The sequence below is a fragment of the Fistularia commersonii genome, chromosome 11 (genome assembly GCF_037954325.1).
Source record: "Fistularia commersonii isolate RoL2024-O1a breed Wild chromosome 11, RoL_Fcom_v1.0, whole genome shotgun sequence".
NCBI classification, from domain to species: domain Eukaryota; kingdom Metazoa; phylum Chordata; class Actinopteri; order Syngnathiformes; family Fistulariidae; genus Fistularia; species Fistularia commersonii.
Genome location: NC_141294.1, coordinates 6625316 through 6648217, shown reverse-complemented (window position 1 = coordinate 6648217; position 22902 = coordinate 6625316). Strand labels below are relative to the sequence as shown.

Genomic DNA, 22902 nt, shown 5'->3' with positions numbered 1-22902 from the left:
TAAACCGATATGGTCACCATACATAATAAGTGAAATGAACTTGAACGCGATGGTTTTCAACATTTGTCCGGCTAAAATCCCAAATTACACAATTCCCTCGCATTTGTTGGCCTCTGCACAGATTTAAAGCCAGCCATCCAAACAACATCCCACACTTGGATATAGCAACCAAATGTCTACAGTAACAGCCAAAGCAGATCCAGCCCCTCTGTGACCTTATTTCAGATGACTTTCAATGGCTGCATCAAGATTCAACACCCTGTTATTATATTCTGCTTTTATGAAAGAAGAATTTCAGGTATATCACATAGGACAAGGGGTCTAATTTTGAAGAGTTAGAATACTATATAACATTAATCATTATCAAAAACTAAATAGCATGTATCGTGCAATGTACGTGACATTTGCAACAGATTGTGCATCCGATTTTAATAAGAGTATGCTGAAAACATCAAACTAAGCTCATTTAAAATTTCTTTGTTTCTATAAAGACCACCTTATGTCACCCTCCCACCCCCCTCCCCCGCAAACCCACACTTAGACACAACCAGGTCATCACAGCATCACTATGGTGTTGGTGGCAGTATCTCAGTGGGGCGAGTGATATTAAGGGATTAGCAGGAGATCCTCCATCAGACTTCGGTCTAAGGGCACGATCCTGGGATCACAGCATCAGCTCTCTCTCTCTGTCTGTGTCCTAATCAGTGTCAGATGATGGGGATGAAAAACAGGCCTGCACTGTTATTTTCATGGTGCGTATTGCAAACTACACTGCACAGCCACAGCAACCATAAAGAGACAAGAACAGGCTCACAAATAGACACTGAATCTCTGGAATAATTCAGAGCCTCAACAAAGCCATTAACAGCCCAAGGCACAGTGAGCAGTGGTCCACGCTATCTGTATGATGTACAGTATGTCCTAGTGTAGGTTACATGGTGGTGCCAGTGTGCAGTCTTTAAAGACTGGGCTTATATAAGGGGCATGGTTGCATCGGTGACGTCATAATAATGGCTGCTCTTTATCCTCCCCCTATTTATGTCAGTCAGCTGTCCCCATAATCTACCTGCAGTTACTGTACATGTAAAGCACTGTAATGCTACTAAACATCCCATCCTCTGATCCGGGATGCCGAAGAACCAGTTGATAGTACTGGGAGAACTATGTTCATAGCAAAAGCTTCCGAAAAGCGCAGTTTCACAGGGTTTCGATGTGCCGTGATACCAGAATGTCTTCACAAAACCTCACCACCTTGACAGCCGGGATTGCATAAGCAAATGTAAAGTTTTCAAACAGAATCACTGCAGCAATTATTACATAATAAAGTCAACTGTCTGGTTGTGAGGCCTCTGTGGAGCTAATGTGTGTGTGTGTGTGTGTGTGTGTGTGTGTTTCAGTGAGAGCAAAGAATGTCTGACCGCCTGTGTTATGGGTGACACGAAGCGGTTGCGTTTGTTTATAGAAAGCACAGGATGGTGCAAGTTTTTTTGGCCACACAGGCATATTAGAAGACAGTTCGCACGTGTTTCAGTCACCAGCTTGCACCTGCTCCGACCAGCTGAGTCTTGAATGAGATGAACACATACGCGCGCGTATGCGCGCGCACGCACGCACGCACGCACGCACGCACGCACGCACGCACGCCCACACGCGCGCACAGGAAAGCGAGATTAGACCAGCCTATGTAAACGAGTGCTAGTAAATATTCCAGCTCACACACTCAGCCAAACATCTGGGGTGAAAGCATACAGAAGCCTGTTTTTCATTTCAATTTTATGGAGCAGTATTTCATTTTCATTGATGCTATCTCCGTTACATAATTACATTTGGTTTGGATCAATGAACTACAACCTGAGTGTGGAATATACAATGAAGATATTAGACTTTGAGACCTGAGCGGTATTTGTACAATCACCTTTGAGAATGATTTAGTTGTATGAAGTAAAACAGTCCACGTGAAGAGGAAAAATGGTGAAAGACATTTGCTCACAGCCAACCTACAATGGTCTAATGACAATTTAGCTTTTAACGTTCAACACCACTGTATCGAGTTGCTACAACAGCTATAACGTACAAGAGGTCATATCAAATCTGATTATTTGTCACTCCAAATATATCCAGAAAAAAATATAAAAAAATATATATATAATTTATAAAATTCCTACTGAGGGATTTATGAAAGTAATAAATATGTATCTATATGAAATATATATCTATATATATATAGATATATATCTATATATATATAGTCTAAAAACTACTTTGTCCCTTCAAGTTATGGCTTGCTAATGACTTTAATGGCTGGATCTGTTACATGGCTTCAACCAGTATGATTCAAATTAATTTTATTCAAACAGCTTGATGTCGATTAGAGATGTAAGAAGATGAAACCCAATCTTGAGATTTTATTCTGTATTGTTACCATGTATGTGTATTAATGGATATAAAATAAGAAGAACAAAACAACAAAGAAATGTGTGTTAATCAAAAGCAGATATTTCAGATGAATGCCTTAGATAAGCAGAAGCTGACAGGGACAAGTGTTTCATGATGAATGGAACTGTACAAACATAAGATGCAAGGGAAACCAAGACTTAACTTCTCAATAAAGGAATAATTCAAGAATTTTCACCACACATTTATCAGTTCTTGTTTCTTGTTGGTGGTCATAGTCTGACCTCTAAGCCTCTTTGCTTCTGCCTGCCTGGCTTTCTGGGAAACCCAAAGGACTGCAGGCTTTTCTGTATGTTTAGCTGTGTGGATGCTTGATGACTGGATTTCTCTTCTATTAATAGTCTGATGGTTCTCTTTCTTTGAGAACAATTACCTTGAGATGACATGGCACCTATAGTGAGAGGTCAGTTTCCAAAATCAGAGAATCTCTTACACCCTATTCTTATATCTCTACGAACCGTGAACTTGAACATATACAAAGAAAAACACAAAATTAGACACAGCTGAAGATCACCGAGTTACCCCGGTTTGGTTTCCACTCAATGTCACTTTATGACTATTGTGCTGATTCATACATCTTTCTGAAACACAGAGAGAGAGAGAACAAGCTGGAGAGACAAAAACCTGGAAAATGTGGATCCTCCAAGGCACATAAATAGGGACCTCTGCTGTACAGAAAGGAGAGGTGCCTTTACTCTGACCTTTCAGATTTTAGCAATCAGAAAAACCAACCTGGAGGGAAATGTCATAGGTTAAAAATCACACCTCAGTAGCCACTTGAATCGCTACCAGTCTTCTCTTTTGAAAAAGCTACTGGAAAATTCATTTTTGCTGTCTTACTTGTTTCTGTAAAGCTCACCATGTTTCACACTACCCATGGGTTAGCGGATGCATTTTCAGCCAAATATTGCATGGCAGACACACGTTCCACAGTTGCACAAGGTTTCGCTAACAGCATCAGATGGCGTGTATCATGGATGGACGGGGGAGGGGCACGGGAAAGGAAGGTGATGTGAGTGCTAACGTCCCACCACATGTTTTCAAAATTACTGTTCACATATGTTTCTTTCACTAAAGTTGATTCTGTGTCTTTTTTATGTTTTGGCTTTCAAATGATTTCCACAGAAAACAATGTACATATTTGAGGTACCCGGGTAACTTTCCTCTCAACAATTTCCTAAAGCCTCCCTAACTCCAACATGAAGTTGATCATATGTAATTGGCATTATATGCTGACATTAAACCTTGCTATTTCCACATTCATAGACCGTTCCCCTTCATAATCACAATTCATCAGCAGATCCTTTTGCAAGTGTAAGTCACCAACACATTCGCTCCCATATGTGGCTGGACGTGTTGGTTTTTTAGAATAATTTTAGACAACCCTTAGAAGGGATCACGATAAGCAGCACTATAACGCTGCGCTTTCTCTACTACATAGATGCCGCATCCATTATGTGCCATTTAACTACTACTCATTGTAACATTTTCCTGCAGTTATGTTTTGCCAAGGGCATTTTAAATTGCACTGCCAGGGACTGGAAAACCCCTTCAAACTTTGCTTGAGGGATAAGAGACCAAAAGAGAATAAAACCTCTGCTGACGAATGCAGATGTTACTTTGAACAAAGCCCCAGAAACAAAAGAGCCCAATGCGATGCAACGCGGGAGAATCGCAGGCTATGGGAAATGGCAGGCTGATTGCTCTGTCAGTGGGGAGTGAGGCTGTCATATCAGCAACCAGACCTGATAGCATCTCGCACGTCAATGTCTCTCCTCTCATTTTCTCTCTGATGTTCTCTTCTCCTTTTCTCTCCTCTCCTTTCGCCCCTCATCCGTTCTCATTCTACCCCCACCCATCCTAACCCGCTACGAAAGTTTTGAATTGTCTTTCCTTTTTTAAAATATTTTCAATTCTAGCATCGCCTGATCTCTCCTCTGTCCCAAAGCCAGTGACTTGTAAACACCTCAGTAGAACGTAAACATAATCAGTACACACACATTCAAAGGATACAGGTGTTACTTTGTGCTGCGGCTCAGTAAAAAAGCACAACAAACTGAGAAACATTGCAAGTGAAGACAAAGCATGATATTGCTTGATCCACTTGGCCACACAGCTATATTCTCATATAACTATCAAATGCATTAGTTACACTATTGCAATGAGAGACATTTTCCTCAATGTTAGTGAAGGCATTGCTATTCAGGGATGAGTTGAGGCAATACTACTCAACAAATACACTTTTTGGGGTCCTGCTTTCATTATCAGTGAATCTAACAACCCTAATGTAAAATGCATCAGGCAGAGATCCCAACCCATCTCAACAATCCAGAGAATATGTAAATGTTTTGGGAATTTGGTTTTACATTTAACAAACTGCATGACGTACCAACATCCTGCCATCATCATCTGCGTGATCAAAGATACTCTATGAGTAAGATTTGCGATGTGGACTTAAGTCTGACATTGATGTGTAAGCGGCAAGAGGCAAAAAGAAATGCTCACCCTCATTTTTTATTTTACTACATAATTATTATTATTAGAATCATTATGCCATCATAATCCACATGAAAGATTTCACTGAGTCTTCAAGACTACGGCTTCCTGTGCTTTTTTAAGTTGACTTTACAAGGGACAAAATTCCATCTCAGTAGTACCTCTCAGTATTAAGTGGCCTCTTCTCTCCATTTGATAATTTTCAATTAGATCCAAATTTTATTAATCTTGCATTTTTTGAACAGCAGACACAGCAAAAATTGGTACAAAGTTCAAATCCCACTGTGTCCTCTACATCTTTAACCTCCTGCCATTACAGTTTGAAGCAAATGGAAAAACACTGTTGGCTGCTCCCCCTTGTTCTTAATCGCATCTCAGAAATTTGCAACTCTTTGTATCGGTTGTTTTAGGTAGAAACATTTGTTTCAGCTGCTATATTCACTATTAAATAGCCCACTACTATTAAGCCGTTTAGATCGTTAGGAGACAAAAGCTCCACAAATACAGTGACAACTTTAAAAGGCTAGTGTCAACTGTTTTGCCTAAAAGTATTTCTGAACTGTCATTTGAAATAGGCTTCAGCTTGGTTTTCCAGGATATCGATATCACTATTTATCAAGAGACAAGATAAGACATGGTAAATTTTGGTCTTACAATAGGATTTGTTGTCAACATGTACTGTTTTACATAAACGTGCAATAAAGTACATAGAGAAATAGAGTATAGGTATATATCAGGCTGAGGATTGGTTCACTGGGGTACTGAATGAGATGTAAAAGAAACAAAACACCTCAACACTGAAGTTATGCAGTTTTACTGCCACAAAAAATGCTCACGAGGAGCTTGTAAATACATTATATATCATTTTCATGATGGCAGTTGTGTTCTAATGAGATTTCCCATCCTGCTGAGCCAAACTGCTTGACAACGTGCCAACCGTCCATAACCAAAACACAGTGTTACTTTAATTAGCATGATGATGTATTCATCTGGCATGCGTTGTGCTTTATAGAGTCAAGACAGCATCCTCTCTTTCACTTTCACTCTTTCTCTCTCTCTTTTCTCTCTCTCTCTCTCTCTCTCTCTCTCCCTCTCTTCCCTTGGGGAATGTAGTGGGGGATGGGAGTCGCTCATGACAGAATCTGCTCTTTACATGTGAAGGCAAGTGAGCATGGGTGAGTGAGCTAAGGCAAGAAGAGAATGGCATAGAAGGAGAGGTGGGGGGGCTGTGAATGCATGAGTGTGTGTGTGTGTGTGTGTGTGTGTGTGTGTGTGTGTGTGTGTGTAGAGAATATTATCCAGTGGCCTTGCCTTGTTTCACCAACCATTGGTCTCCCTGTCCAATGTTTTATTTATCAATAGTTTTTTTTGTTGGTTTTTAAAGTCAAATGAGCTAAATTGGCAAAAATAAGACTTAAAAAAACAAAATCTGTCACGCAGTTGCTCCAATATAATGTGAAGTGACATTGTGAAGAGGTGACATTATTTTATTTTATCACTGCTAAAGCAAAGTTTGCCCTCTGTGTAATGGGATGGAACCATGTTTCTTAAATAATGACAAAGGTTAGCACCACATTAAAGAAATAATTACAATATAGAATACAAGGGGACAAAGTAGATTTGCCGTTCAGCATTTGAATGGAAAATCTAAACCTTCCATCCATCCATCCATCGTCTGCCGCTCATCCTGCACTCAGGGTCACAAGGGATGCTGGAGCCTATAAAATCTAAGCCTTTCTCGTTTAAATACATATTTGCTAAGGCATCAAACTATAAGCCTTGTTTCTATCACAATGGGAAGTGAATTGACTTAATTAGTACTTACCTAGCAGGTATGATAATTGAGACTGTAAGAATAGTACACTGTATTTCAACACTAAATATAGCCTACTACAAAACAGTTTCTGGCATATATAAAAAGGGGTTTAGCTTGTTGTGTGCTTACTGTTTTTTTTTTCCCACAGGCTGCTTTGACACATTTTCATGCTTCCGTGAATGTGCTGGTTTTATATTCAATGGTTTGGGACTGAGAGCTTGTTTTGGGTCACTTCCTGGTTATGTGTACAGTCAGAGCAGGTAAGGACCATCGTTCACTTGTCTTTTTGACTACAGGCTGTGATTTAGCTCTGTCTCTCACAACCGAGAATCCAGGTGTCCTGGGTCTGTTCACATCTGCAAAACAGCGATGGGAAAATCAGACACTTGAGCTTGTGTAACATATGTGTGTGCTTGTGAAAAAAAGCACCACTCTACCACTGCTCCTCTGAGATCCTGTAGCCTCAGGGGACACAGGGCTTCTCTGTAGCTCTGACCCCAGCTGGTTCTCTGAGCTCTCTAGCACTATCAGATAAATGACATGGATGGTGGGGGTGAGTGAGTGTGCATGTGTGGTTAAGGGGAGGTAGTGGGGTGGTTGGGGTAAGAGGAAAAGGACATAGGATGCAATCAATCAAAGCTAATTCCAGGTCAAAGCTCTTCACGGCGAGCACATACTACGACCCTCCTGCACAACTCTAGTTTACATGCGAACTGGGAACATGATACATGCAAACTACACAGCTGCACCGAAACAGACTGAGTTGATATTGTGAGCAACAAACTATTCCTCCTTAGCACGGTGAATAATTTAAAAAAAGCATCATCTGGATTAATGAATATCGTAGTTACTCGACTTACAGTAGTGTGTAGTTAAAGTGGCTGGGATGCAAAAAAGGCATACTGAGCAGGTATACACAGCATTTTTTTACAAATATCCTATGAATGAAAATGTTAATATCATATGGGTTTTTCTGTTGTTTTTTTGAATAATGGCTGGAGTTTCCCACCATTACATCTGTGATTTGATGGCATTCAAGCATGTAGGTTGTGCGAACATCACAATGCTACAAGCAGGCATCAAATTATAAGGATAATTCAATATTTGTATACACGGTAAAAGTTAAACCTTGATTTTGTATGTCAGGTACTTGTGTTCTTGACAAAGCCAAGAAATGCAACAAAGTGAAATTATAAGACTACATGATGAAACCACATTCCTTTTCCCTTTTTTCCTCTTTTATTTTATATACAAAAGAATTATCATTGTCACAGACTTTTCTCATCTTGATTATGGTATAAGCTGGGGAAGGCATTTGGAGAAACATTTTCTTTTTTATCCTTGTTGACATTTGAGTTTGCATTTACTCTTAGAATTTGAATTGTACATCAGATTATTCAAAGTTTTTGCCAACTAGGTTTTATTTTTTCATACTGAATGTTGGTCAGGCTCATGAGACTGTATGCCAATGTGGCTTGAGGCCAAAATAAAATGGCTCTATTTTGAGACTGCCGCACTATAAATACTGTTTGAAAAAAAATGACCATGACCATTATACAATTCCAAGTTTCTTACAAATATAATAAACACTATTAATATAGATTTAAAACTGAACTGGAGGTTCTTTGATTTGATTTTTCATATCTAATACAATCCATTGAGAAATATATTGAGAAATATATCAAAACTGACTTTTCAACTATATAAAACACTTGGGAAACTATTATTTTGGGGTAAAATAAGAAACTCCAAATTCTTGGTCAGATAGCGGGGCAGCAGACACCACTGAGCCCTGGAATAGCTGCATCTCAGTGGGAGTCCCTCCTACAAGGCAGCCAGTATAATTAGAACTGTCAAAGGAGGTCCCTAAGCAAATGACACAGTCCCCCCAATCCATGAACTGAGCTCTGTCAGGAGGACCCCACACAGAAGGACATATCTGATTGCCGTCGCTTGAATCCTTCATGTTTTGGTTGTTGGTGCCTTACAGTTATAGGCCACCGTGCTGTGGCGAGCTGGAACATGTTTGCCTTAACTGTATGTACAGATTTACGTAAAGCTCATGTCTTGAAAACCAGTAACAAAATACCCTGACTCTCCCCCCCCCCCAAAACCAGCTGTCTTAGTGATCGAGCAGCCCTGGAGGCCCGGTGCAGCAGCAAGTTGCGAGAAGCGGAGCCTCGGGTGCTCTGTGGGTCACCCCATCGCGGCTCCTCCTTAAATGATGCACAGTGTCCGGTTCAATGGGGGGGATGGTGGGGGCCATTATCGTCATTGCTGTGCTGCTCAGGGACTAATAGACGCATGGAAATCAAAAGCTACCTTGCACAGATAAAACACCTTTGTGGTAAATCACAACAATAACTTATTTTTGTGACTCCAAAGACCGGTATGAATATATGAACGTCTCCTGATGTGACAAATGTTTTATGGTCGGCGTTCTATGTGAAATGTGAACATTTTTCTGCGCTGCATCTCATTAGTGCAGCCCTTCTTCTGCATGCAGACACTGGCATGCTAAGCATGAGCGGAGGAAAGCAACTAATTACATGCAAGTCAGCAGTGCTGGATTTCCATCCATGCTCTCTGTAGCACCTCCAGTGAGATGACAGCAAGTTGGCAAGCCCTGCAGCTGGAGGCTTCTCTCTCTCTTTCTCTCTTCCTCCTCCATCCTCTCAGGATTCCCTCTGTTAGATTACACACTTCGATGTTCAAGCTGCCACTTTCCAAAAATGCCACAGTGGGTGTGGGCCGTGACTGACTGCAACAGGGCGGGCGCATGTGCTATAGGCTTGGATGTATTGCTGCGTGGCTGCTTGTTTCTGCTGGAATTGCAACAAATCATTCAAAGACAAGTTAATCTGCCGCAGTTGTATCTTTGCCAGGGCTGAGCATATTAATGCTGCTTTAAGATGCGGGATGTGCGTGTAATTCACAGGTGCAGAAAGTGTGATTTACAGTTTTGATGACTCATGATGAGTCACTTTGTCCATATAGACAATGTGCAGTGAAACTATCGTCGTGCTGGGTGAAATGCTGAATGAAAAGTTTACCCTTAGGCCATTATGAGGTCAAGTGACACTCTGCACTATCTCTGACTGATTACAATCACTAACTAACATAAGCAGGTATCGAGGTATTGGCAGCTCATTGTTGTATTAACCCTGCATCTGTTTATTAAACGCTATTCCTTAGCAGTGATGAGGTAAACCCCAGGAGTGAAGCGGCTCAAGACACATAATGCAAATTACAATGTAGGAAATTGACAGGAATGACCCTTTGACCTCCTAATTTCATGTGTACCTTCAGCCTTCGTGGCTGTTGCCTAACATTATGGTCAAGCAGTCAGTCAGTCAGTAAAGCCCCCTTTGAAAAGAACAACTTCCTCAGCAATGACAAGGCTTTGACATCACTGTCAAGCTCAGAGTGACTAAAACTGACAATCCCCTTTATCTCAGAGAAAGAAATATAAGGAACACTGAGCTATCGGGGAGGACGGGGGGCAGAACAAAAAGGAAAAAAGGAAGGGGGGCGGAAAAGGCCTAGATGATTCACGCTGCATGCACCGCAGCAGCTGAGGTAGCCGTGTCTTGGAGTACATGAGTCATGTTGATCATGCAGCAGCACTATAGGTAGGGACTGAGTGACTTTCTCCCCATTCGGAATGACACCTCAGTCCAAATATTCATCCGATGCTGGGACGTCAACAGTTTTAATGTATCACACAGGCTTGCGGCGATAGCCCCCTACTCCATGATGAGTAGAGCCAAGCATATACTTGGATTTCCCATGTGTGGTTAAATCCATCGTGTGGAAACAGCTTATAGATTGATAATGTGTTTGAAAATAAAAGCCAAGAGAAAGACAGGGGGAGTGCTTTTCCATCCATGAGAGACCCGAGCAGCATGGGAGCAGACATGTGCCTTCACCAGAGGGAGGAGGACTACTAGAAAATCAACAGGATGGAAACATTTAAAGCCACCGCCCTCTCGTCGTTTTTTTTCTTCTTCCCGCCCCGCGATAAACGATACATCAACCGGCGTGTGTTTTTATAACCTGGGCGAGTCGACAGAATGTAATATCCCGCCATAAAGCAGAGTTATGGCTCACACAGTAAAGGTTAAAGGAATCAATGGCGGAATCATTCCGGTCCACCTTAAAAAAAAAAAAGCCCTACAGTGGACAGCGCCGTGGTGCTGAAACGCTCTGAGCTACATTTGTACGTGTGTGTGCGTGTGTTTGTGTGCGCGTGTCTGTGCCATCGTAACAAAAGACACCTTAAATGATCTTTCCAGTGTCATATTGTATAATCTCAGTGACGTTCGTGGGGAAAGGTTAAGCAATTTGGCGTGCTTTTTACGTGAAAATGGCGGCCGTGTGCGGCCAACCCAGCCCTCTCCCGGTGTGAGCCTGACAAGCCACCCCTTTGGGTTCAACGCCGCGTCAGGAAAAAAAAAAACAGGGGATAGAATACGATTTAAATATTATTTAAATAAAATAGATAATAACCCTCTCCCGTAGTAGCATTTAAGCTCTGGCTTGGATGTCAAGAGGCAACATGACCCTCCAGTCTCTCTCTCTCTCTCTCTTTCTCACACACACACGCACACTTACAGGAATTCAGTGTAACAGCAACCCTCAAACACAAACACACACACACACACACACACACACGGGGGTTTGTTCGCTAGCATCGGTGAGCCCCATCAGCACACACACACACACACACACACACACTCACACGCACATAGAACCCGGGTTCCTTACTTTAACATTGACTGTTCCTTCGCTTCCTCCTTCTTCTGTCGGTCCATGACACCGAGGATGATCTTCCTCTCCTCCTCGGTGAGGTGGCTTAGGTCCGGCATCTCCGGCATGGCGCCGCCCGCCGAGGCAGCAGCAGCGGCGGCAGCAGCAGGGCCGGGGCCGCCCCGGGGCCCTTGTGGAGCAGACATCTTTACTCACAGCGGCTACAAAAAGATGAAAGAAAAAAAAAAGGAAAAAAAAAGGGGGGGAGGGCGAGAAAAAGCACCGTCAACGTTTTGGACACCCTCGCTTACATGCCAGTGGGTTATTCTGGGATGGTACCGGAGGCACCGTGGCCGCGGAGGCCATCGGTGTCGCGCACGGAGAGTGCGAGAGAAATAAGGCGACTGGATAGTAACGCGGGCTTCGCCCTCGGTCCCACGGTGGGGTCACGGTATCCGGTGCGCCCGGCTGCAAACGGTGGTTTCCGAGCGCGGCGTGTACAGTAACTGTGCCGCCGTGGGTGGAAATTTACGCGTGTATATTTGAAACGGCAGAAAACACTCGGGATGAGCAAACGGGATGCCCTTAAGATGAGCAAAAGGCTTCGAGCTGCAACCTTCATGAGTGTATTCCAGTCACAAGCCCCCATCCATCCATCCATCCATCCATGGAGAAAGGGTGGAGATACGGTGTTATTATGATTTTGAAATCTTGCCTTTTAGTTTGCAGTCATGGTAAATCCTGTCTAACCCATCGTTGCCATCTCTCAGAAGGGTTTCACTCGCATGTTTCAAATAAAGGCGTCGGGGTCCGTCCTTGTCGAGTTTTTTTTTTCCCCCCACGGAGTCCTTAACCCTCCTCTGTCACTCCGCGATGCTCGCTTTCCTCCAGCTTGGTAATTCTTGGAGATTTCTTAAATGCTCAAAAATGGATGCAATAAGAGGGTAGTGGGAGGAGAAGGGGGTACAGAGAGAGGGAGAGAGAGAGAAAGGAGAAGGGAAGGCGGAGCGATGGGAACATGCAGGATAAAGCGGAGAGGACGCCTGGATATTCATTGACAGCAGGCGGACAGCGGCCGCTAAAACCCGGACTGGAGGCGCTGTGCGCCGCCGGAGCGACCACAATCATGCATATTTCATAACCCAGATCATGAAACACCGTGAGAGGAGGGGAAGGCGTGACGTGGGGAGATAAATACGGAAAATGATGCGAGTGTGACTGACTGCAGGTGTGCCCGCCGCCTCTGGGCAGCAGAGGGGACGCGGAGAGAGAGCGCACAGTCAGAAGTAGAGGGTGGAAGATACTGCTTTTACGCAAGTCAACTCCTTGCATTTTTTCCTCAATCCAATTCAAAAGCGGTTAACTTCTCCCTTTCCGCCATTTAACCATTCCGAAATTAATGAATGTGCAATTTTATTTACAATTCATCATTCGAGAGTGCTGTCGGTGTCTGTGACCTTCACAATGGTTTCTGTTGAGTTCTGGATCGGGACCGGTTTTACAACATATTACCCCTCAATCCACTCTCCCATCCCCCGCCCGTACTCCTTCCTTGAAGGCGTGCTTTGTAAAAAAAAAAAAAAAAAAAAAAAAAAAAAAAAGAAATAAGAAAAAAATATCCACACACATATATAGGGATTTTTCAATAAAGACACGAGAAAATTGGCAGTTTCATCAAATTTCAGTTCCAAACTGCACATCTGCTATTCTCTGCGGTAAAGGTCAAATATTCAGCCATAACAAGATGAAAAACGTTTTGGGTTTTTTTTGTTGTTGAAGGTGGAAAGACATAGTACAATTTGTAATTGTGATGGTTTTGAAACAGAATTTGAAAAAAAATATACTGTATGGCAATTTTTCCATTGCTCTATTTGTGCATTACATGTTTACAAAACCAAACAGTCTCTGGGTGTTTAATTGCATTAAATATTTGTTCAGGCCAGAGGCCTTGTAGATTACCAAGCACACCTGCTCAGGAGCAGTAGTCCACATGACTCCTAGTCTTTGAGCAGGTTTGTGCCAAAGCCCTTGTCATCACCACACTTGAGACTGTGGTGTTGATAGGATTTGAAAGACAACATTAAGAGGATAGAACTTGTCCCTTATTAGTGCTGTGAGTAAATGATTAGGGAGAGGAAACCTGGATTAAACAAGAACCCGATTATCCAACTTCATGAAATAATTTCAACAACAAACACGGGTGTCATTGCTTTTTCATATAGAAGTGTATTAAAAAGGGGGGGGGGGGGGGGAACAGGGGAAAATTGAAAGGGAAATTATGGGGTATTTTGGTTAGAGATACATATAATATTTACCAGCAAAATACATCGACTGCCCAATTCTAAAAATTCACTCGTGGAATATAAAATAATCATTTAATCACATGAAGAAAAAAAAAATCATCTCAAGTCAGTTGACCACACAACCAGCTAACAACCACTCAGTCAATCAGCTACCTGAGAGCTGATTGGTCAGGACCGGGTAATTTTGTACTTTAACTCCTGCCAAATTGTAACCTGCCCAGAAGGAGGTTATGGTTGTAGTATGTTGCCAGGGTGATATTTTTTGCTGAAAAGAAAACCTTTCGTGACAGTGAAAATCCCAGGGAGAACAAAGAGTGACCGAGCCAAGCCACTAATCCAGCCTCGTGAGACAGGTTTCACCCAACTGAACCATACAAATGGAAAGCTTTCCATGGTTTGCTGAGCAAAATACAAGACTAACCAGATCTATCATTTCCTTTCTCGGACAAAAGTTACAGTTAGGAGATTGTTAGCTCAAGCTCACCAAAGCACAACACATCTAGCAAGAGTCTAGCCACAGCTTGAAGTTAACACACTCGACTTTATTGTATTAACGATTCAGAGGGAAAATAATGAAAGGCCATTTTCCAAAACCTAATGCTTTCTAAATTATGGTATTTGAATGTGCTGACACATTTACTGTTCCTTTGTAAATTCAAGCATTTTTGTAAATTCAGTCTCAAAATTACATTTTTCATGTTTGCTTCCACCTCCTCTCCTCAATGCTCCTCCTGGGTCTTCCAAAATGTTTTTGTGGGCTTTTTATTTGACTACAGCCACAACGTGCTTCTCCTTCTCGGACACCATGGGCACAGATCCTGGCTTGCTGTGCTTGCGGATGTTCCTCTCCCTGAAACACAAGAAAGCAGCACAGTAAGTCTGGTTGGAATATTCAGGAGAGGATGCAGGATGATCTGCAAACAAGAAAGCGGAGGAAGATATTGAATGACACTGTTGATCTAACACCTACCTCACTGGCTAAACTAATGTACCCTGAAAATAATGAATGAACCATACGTAGTAAATCATTCACAGCCTGAACACACATCTGACGCATGACAGCGCTGCCAGTAATTTTAAAAACCGAGCTATGAATCACTGGACCAGGAGGGCAAACAGGGACAATCGATCTACCGTACTAGCCATGAATGAGTATGCAGGGCCTGTCCTGACTATGTCATAGTGGGACAGTCCCATCTGTGGGATTTTCCATTTGGCCAATGCGACTGCATGGGTCATTCAGATTCTGGCAGCAGCCCAGGTCACCATCACTTCTTTGCATTTTATGGCTTTTGTACAGCTTAATAAGATAGTAGTCCAAAAAGGACAAGGGAAACCCTCAATACACACTTTCTACGGCGAGCCTGTTTCATTATCTTCAGCTCCTTGGTCTGGTGGAAAATGGACTTGGGCAGGTGTCGGTGCTGAGCGATGCGTTTGATCTGCGGATGGTGCTGGAACTTTTCCTTCAACTTCTGACTGTAGTTGGTGGCTTCCTTCTCCCTGTGTGTCATCTAAAAAAAAAGTGAGAAGAAAAGTTGAATTATATTGGAAGAAATGAAGGGAAAAGTGATGCAGGGCTGGAGTGAATTGATGCAAGAAGTCGACTACATTAGGGGGGTCAAAATCAGGAACTTGACAGACAATCATACGTATAAAAGTACGGCAAACTAAACAATTTTGATGTTTTCTTTCACTTCATGAAAGATGACCAAGAATGTGGACCAAATCTCAACAATATTCTGATAATGAAAATTTGGTTAAATATTATTCATCCCATATGTGCATGTGTCCAATAATAAGGCGGGTCCTTAAAGCAGTAACTCTGAAACCTACTCACATACTGGGTTTACAGCTGGGTTTTGTATGTTTTGAGAACAAGAATACACAATGACTGGCCTTAGCTATTATAAAATGTTCTTCGAATTATTTTCAGATATTTTTCTTTTCTTGATTTTACAACAGCGCCTTCAAAATTGTTACAATACTTGACAGCGTCAGCTCAGCACTGACTTATCACATGCTTACATTGTCCTAAATGGGACAAACCCAGAAATTATTTAAATATCTTGCATCATTTGGATGCATGTCACAAGGGGATATCTGATTCTTCAGCTGCTAAGTGATGTTTCTTCCTTTAGTGTCACTGAGTAATTTAATTTATAGGGTCTAAAGATGCAATTATGGGAAGGGGGAAGAGGGGTCCATTAATCAAGCTTTTACTGGTAAGTTTTCTGCAATAATTAGATCAGGAAACATAGAACAGCTTCCTTTTTTTTGAAAATCAACATTAAATAAAACAAAAAGTAGTGTGAATATGAAGTTTGAAAAGAAAACCATAGCTTGTATTTAGCCCTCATGCTTTGCTGACTAGAGACAGTAATTTGGTGCTACTTTAGATTGATGTTTTCAATGGGAAATAAGTTATAGCATGACAACCTTCTCATTAAATATGAGTGAATGTCTTTTCAAATGTGAAAACATCAACTCAACATTCACCCTCTCCATTTCTCCCATAAACAACATCTTGGTCTGGTTTTGGCTCCTCCAAGGCTTTTATTCTAATTAAAAGCAATGATTTGTCTCTGATTCAATTTGCTGGTGAGAAGAACCATTAGAGGCTGATCCTGATGAACTAAACAAATTCCTCAAAGGGACACAGGGGAATTCTGATAAACACGCTGAATTACCCAAACTCTATGAAAATGGTATGGATGATGTCGGTGTGGAGTGATTGCAGTTTGAAAGAAATTATTTAGGGAACAATTTAGGAATCAAAGGAACACAGACCATGCACAATTTACAATCACAATGGAAACAACTTATCATATTATAATAAGATATATTTAGAAATATTTAGGAATATTATTGGATATCAAAAAGCTAAAACTGATGAACAGGAAAAAAATGTAAGTTAGATTCAAAATATATTAAAACGGGGTGTGTTTGCATGTCTGAAAAAAAACAAATAAAATGATAAATAAAAAACATCACTTGTGTGTTTCAACTTATAGAGTAATGTATCGTAGATTGTGGGTGCTCACTATTCCTTCAAGAGTTTCACTTCCATTTTAAAGAAAATAGCTGTTGAAGATGAGTTTGTTTTGAAGCTATTGTATGTCTCTTCACTGATGGGTGTATGCAACTGAGGGGGTCACCTGTACAACGTCTGAAGACGTCTAGTATTAGACGTAAGGACGGTTAAAGCTGTTGTGGAGTTGATTTCACTGGAGGGTTATGTCTTAGGATCTCCTGCTAAAGAACTTGTAGTCACTTCCTTGCAATCCACAATGGCTACTACCAAGGTTACTACTCTTTCCAGGGGCCACAGAATAAAATGATCAAAAATCCTAATGCGTGGAATCTATCATGGTAGAATTGTGTACATGTTCAATTTGCTCTACCAAAATTATCCTAAAATGGACATCCATATTTTTTTTAACACCAGTACCACGATTTCATCATATGGTGCAATAAATGAACATCACTACTGTTTCAGACAACATCATTAACACTACAGATTAAATTCATCACTTGAAAACATGCTTTAAAAGTAAGTTTACAAACAGATCTCAGAGTGACTTTTCACAAACCTATTGATAGAGCGCAGTGAAAACAGCCTGAATAGGTAAATTATTTGTATTTTACCATGATAAGTGTCTTTTGTGCCTGGAGAATTTAAAATAAATGTGAATGTACTTGTTCAAACTGCCTCAAAAGGTTGACAGTCTGTCTCTGGATTAAGAAGTCCAATGTGATGCCTTCAGAGAGAGACAAACTCTCCGTTCAGCATTTCAGTGTTTCTTGATAATTAAAGACCCTCTTCGTACAACTTGATTGTTAATACTTCATTATGTTCTGTTTTAAGTGATTGGTCAATTTAAACTGCTGATATGAGCAGGCCTTGTCTGATCTCTTTAAGTGCAACGCTTGTGAATAAATCTCCTCTAACACAGCAGCAATGAAACAAGTGCCAATAGCAAGCCTATTTTCAAATCTGAAGTTGCATTTAAGGAATTTGCAGAAGAGATTCTGCTAAAGAGTGAAAGACAGATGTTGATAATGGCAAGCAAGAAACCACTGATCTTCATTCTTCAGCTGTAACAGGTGTTTAAGACCGTTGAATGCTTCTCTGCATTCTAAATGCGCTCTGACGGTTCTTCAAACATTTCTGAAACTGAAACGATTACCCCTGCTTACATTTCTGGTTCTCCCAAATGAGTGACCAAGATATAATGGGGGACTAGTTCTGAGAAATTGTGCCTCATGGCTAAATTATTTAGAAATGTATTTTGAAGGATCAAACAGCCCTTTGAGCATCTTCAGACTTCTGTCTGTCACTCGTGCTTGTGTGCAAGTTTGTTTACTGTATTTATTGAGAGTGATTCTCCCCTAAGTCAGCATCTATCAGGGCATTTGGCAGCAAAGGTACCCTCAATGCTGGCAGTCACCAGTTCCTACTCTGCGGAGGTGGGCGAAGCGCCATGGCTGTATTGAGGAATGCAGGTAACTCAAAACAAAGTCAGGGAACGCAATGGTGGAAGATGCAGCATGTCTCACAGCTGCTAAAAAAAAGATATAGCTGCAAGGAAAAACATAGCTGTTTCATGCAATATAAAAGAACATAGGGGGGAATGATCAACTGTGATGTGATATCGCATTTTGTTGCACAAGACTGTCCCAGCCTTTATCACTAAAACAACAGGCCTTCCCAGGGGTAATGTTGGAAAAAGAAAGGCAGCACTTACCACTCCTAGTTTCTCCGATGCATTTGCCTTCCACAGTCTGATATTCATTTCATCTGACCCGCTCAGAATATAGCGGTTATCAGCTGACCATTTTATGCAGATGACGTGCTGCATGCGCCTTGTGTGGTACACCTCCCTGATTTTCAGAAAGGAAGTTATTCAAGCTCATAGGTAGTTCAAGAAATGTGAAAAAGCTCTAAAGTAAATCTCAGAAGAGGCCGAAAAAATTATCTCAAAAAGTGGAGAGATGGAATCAACATTCAGATCACTGACAATAAAACTGCCTTCAATGAACTGGTAGATAACACCATTCATTAAACTAAACAATTTGAAAAACATTCATTTTGTCTTTTAGTACTACCTTGCTCTTTAAGTGGTGCTACCGTGGCATTGAGACTTCACTGTCTCTGCCCCATTATATCATTAAACGTTGTCCTCTGGCAATCAGTGGTCAATTGGTAGCTTAAAGAAGTATTGTCTATTTCTTGGCAATATGTTTTTTATTTATGGAGTCACTCTTTCATTAGCTGTATGGATCTGTTCCTTCATTAGGAATAATCACAGAAATCAGAAATGAGGAAATAACCCCCATAAAGTGTTAGCACGATACACAGTTATCTGTAGTTTTATACCTGCTGCATCGATCAATACTCAATGTCAGGATCAAGATGGGTGGGGGGAAATTGATCAGAGTAAATGTAGTCTGTATTTTACTAGCATGACTAATTGCAACATTTCAGCAGCACTGATATGCCAATGTATAATTGCCAATACTAACAAATTAGGTTTTTCTGCTGTGGCAAACCAAAATGATAGTAATAAAAATTGTTTATACAAGCTGTTGTACAATATTAATGGCTGTCTGCCAGTTTAAAATGTTTTCAGCCTTTCAACAAATATGATGTTGCATCCATTAGCTCAAACTATTACTTGCCTCAAGCTACTATGACAAAACATGCACATTGTGCAAAAATGTGAGAAGTCTTAAAAATAATTTCTGGTGCAATGTTCAGAAAAATATCTACTCTGATCCAGAAATCCTTGTGTGTGTCCTGCATATTAAGACTTGCCCAGTTGTTCTTTCTGAGACCTATCCTAAGAAGTGACTTGTCATTGGGGCTGGTGGTAGTGGTTGGGGGGTACTGACCGACTTTGCTCACTGTCTTTGGGGAAGATGCGGATGGTCTTGTCAAAACTGGCAGATACAAATTCCTTTCCAGTGGGTGAAAAATCAACATCCAATACCGCAGACACGTGGTCCATGTGAATCATAACTGGTTTATGCAGGAATCTCATGTCATATGTATAAAGACTGGAGAAACAAACAAAAAACCCTTCTGTTACATCACCCTTCGGAAACCACAGGATTGGTTTACTCAAGGCCTTTTAACAATAGCTGCATTAAGTTTTTGAGATACTTAATAGAACTGAATACAGCAAGCTGCTATGAGAATCAACAGATCACTAGTTTGTAAGAAATGAACTTATTTTACTTACTTATAGTCTTCATTTGAACTTGTGAAGTAATAGGCTTCCATAGGATTCCAGCACACTGTATTGCTCCTCATTGTCATAATTACCTGGCAACGGCGGCGAAAACACACAGAAGATGATTTTTTTTTTCTCATGTCATCCAGGAAAGGTAGAAAAGAGAAAAAAGTTACGATTCATTAGATGTTTAAAGTTGACACTACCTTTTTTAGTGGCGCCGCTTCTCTCATGTCATAAAGCACTATACTCCGGTCAGAGGCACAGCTCGCAAGAAGTTCAGTCTGTGCAAAACAACAGGGTTATCACGGTTAAAATGAAAGTGTCCACAGTTTCAGGTTCACAAAGACTGTCCGTCATTGATCACTTTTACTTCAGCTACCAAAACGATTTGGGACACGGACAGGAATAGTCTGAAAGAGACCGGGTCATTTAAACAGCATTGTGGTGATCCTTGCAAGTTAAAACATTTAACAAAATTATAATGGTTGTTCACAACAAAAGCTTGTTTTTTAGGAAAATAAGGGTTTGGGGTTTTATTTGTTTATAATAAAATATTTTATGAACTATTCTCTTAGAATTATTATTGAAGACCATGTTAATATTCCCTAGCTATGGCATTTTACAGAGACTCACTGCAATTCCTTGAAATATTTTTAACCATGATACAGCAAAAAGAAAGACCATTAGCATATAATTCATTGTCACAGGTACATTGGTCCAGGAGCTAAACTGATAATAGTTTCCTTTACAGAGTTTGTTGTGATGAGGGCATTAAGAAGTTAGTCTGAGCAATAATGAAGAAGAAAAAAATCAAACATAATGTGGTAATTGTTTTAATTGGCCAAGGACTGTAAAAGTCAACATGTATACAAAGAGTTATGGATTTAAAATATATTTACTTTGCAGAAACTTCTGACAGTTTTCTTTTCCATGACTAAAAATAATTAAAAATAAAAATTACATTCTCATAACAGTTGATTAATAAGATACATACAGCTAGACAAACCTTATAAAATGGTAAGGCTAGCCAATTAATTCTCACCTCAACAGGATTGAAGCGGATGGAGTTGAAACTGTCAACACCCCAAGTAAATGAACGAATTGGTGTGCTCCTCTGCTCATCCCAAACATCCACTTGTTGTCCACATGTCACATACACACCGTCTTTCTGATGATGGTCAATCCCTGTGTAGACTGTCTGCATGGGAGGAGTTGCGCATTACACCCACAAAGCAGAATTCACGTTATAATGACATAATCAATAAATCAGAGGACTGCAACTCATCATACCTTGCCCAGAATTGTGTTAAGTGGCTCCTCTTCCTCTCCATAACCTGGTGTCTCCATCTTCCATTGCTTGACTGTTCTGTCATCACCAACCTGTTACACACAAAGCCATGCATAAAACACCATACGTTGAAGATCATTTTCAAAGAGTATCATGAATCGGATGCCTTTTCTGATCGAGTTGAAAGGTAGGAATCACCGTGAAGAAGGACGTTCCGCAGAAACGGACAACCATTCCCCGGACAAATCCTTCGTGTGCTTGCAGTGTGCGCACACATTTACGCTGGGTAAGATTCCACACTTTGACCTGTGGATAAAATTAAACACCCCGTCATTGATGTGTTCTTTATATCCGACATTTGAGAAGTCTGAAAATTGTGATTAGATACAAAGATAATCACCTCCCCATCACAGGACCCAGACAGCAGCATGGAGAGGCTCTTGGTGTGCTTGGCCATGCAGTTCACACCATCTCTATGGCCGTCCAGCGAGGCCAGGAAAGGCTTGGCAAACACCCGCTCCAGCTTGGTAGCATTGAGGGCACGGGTGTACTCTCTGCATACCTCAAACGGATGAAGGGTTGGGTCATAGTTTCTTGGGACTAAATAATGACAGATAGTAAACGTCACTCAATGATGCAGAGGAAGTTTCACTTGGCCACAGACATATAACTGGGTTATGGCATCCTTAACAGGTACACAAAGAGATAGGCTCTCTAAATAACATGTTCAGATTCGCCTCATCTTGACCTTAATTTAGGCCGACTATATATATATATATATATATATATATATATATATATATATGTATATATATATGTATATATATACTGACAGTGTCTTTACTGTTGGTATGCTCATGGCAAGAGCAAAAGATCAAATTACAATATGAAAGACAGTCATGACTGAAAATGTAATTAGACATCACTAAGCTCAGGCAAAGTGGCATGTAAAATAATATTTAAGTTAGGCAAGTGGTTGTTGCGTTGATCATAACATTGACGTTAAGGTATATTAGTTGCTAAAGGCATACTTAAGTTCTAGTTTTTGTTTGCTATTGAGATTGGATTACTTCAGACTGTACGCGCCTTTTATTAACTGTAAATTAAGTTTGACAGTTAATGTCAAAACAGTCATTGTTTAAAACTGTTCTATTAATTTTTAAAGGACCACGATTAGCTAAATGGCTAAATTGCGAGCATCTACTTTCAAAGCTAGCAGTGGCAATTCAAGCCTAGTCAACGACTTACCACGCTGTATATCGAGTTTGGTCTCCCGGACATAATCGTCCGGGTTCCTCGAGAGAACCTTTACTTTCATTTGATGGGAGAATAAAAAAATAACACTCCTCAAATTCTGCTCTGTATAATTTACACACGACTTCCCATGTGTTGAAGAAGAAGAGGCTCACGGGAGCCGCATTGCATTGTGGTCTTGCTCGCTCCAATCGATTGCGTCAGAGTATGTGAAGAAACAGCTGCATCAAGTTGGCCAAAATTACCTATGGAAAGCACATAAGACGGATCCAGACACACAAATACTGATAATGGAGGACTGAT

The 22902-nt window shown here is 40.9% G+C and overlaps 2 protein-coding genes across 50 annotated transcripts in view; both read right to left on the bottom strand.

Annotated features, from left to right (window-relative positions):
* rims2a (regulating synaptic membrane exocytosis 2a) overlaps positions 1–12426 on the bottom strand; it is a 133555-nt gene extending 121129 nt beyond the window's left edge. For all 49 annotated transcript variants that reach the window (XM_086154711.1, XM_086154714.1, XM_086154741.1 and 46 more), the window contains exons 1-2: positions 12231–12426; positions 11534–11736 (exon numbers count right to left, since the gene is read on the bottom strand). In XM_086154711.1, coding sequence (XP_086010837.1) covers positions 11534–11721 — 188 coding nt within the window. In that variant the 5' untranslated portion in view covers positions 11722–11736; positions 12231–12426. The remainder of the gene's footprint in view (positions 1–11533; positions 11737–12230) is intronic.
* Positions 12427–13721: 1295 nt separating this feature from the next.
* On the bottom strand, positions 13722–22753 carry dcaf13 (ddb1 and cul4 associated factor 13). Its single transcript, XM_086154690.1, has 11 exons — positions 22594–22753; positions 21746–21945; positions 21544–21651; positions 21348–21437; positions 21100–21255; positions 20261–20338; positions 20064–20146; positions 19714–19878; positions 18567–18702; positions 15169–15332; positions 13722–14668 (listed from the first exon to the last, which is right to left on the bottom strand). The coding sequence occupies exons 1-11, from the start codon at positions 22661–22663 to the stop codon at positions 14581–14583; spliced, it is 1338 nt and encodes a 445-aa protein (XP_086010816.1). The 5' UTR covers positions 22664–22753; the 3' UTR covers positions 13722–14580.
* Positions 22754–22902: the final 149 nt, after the last annotated feature.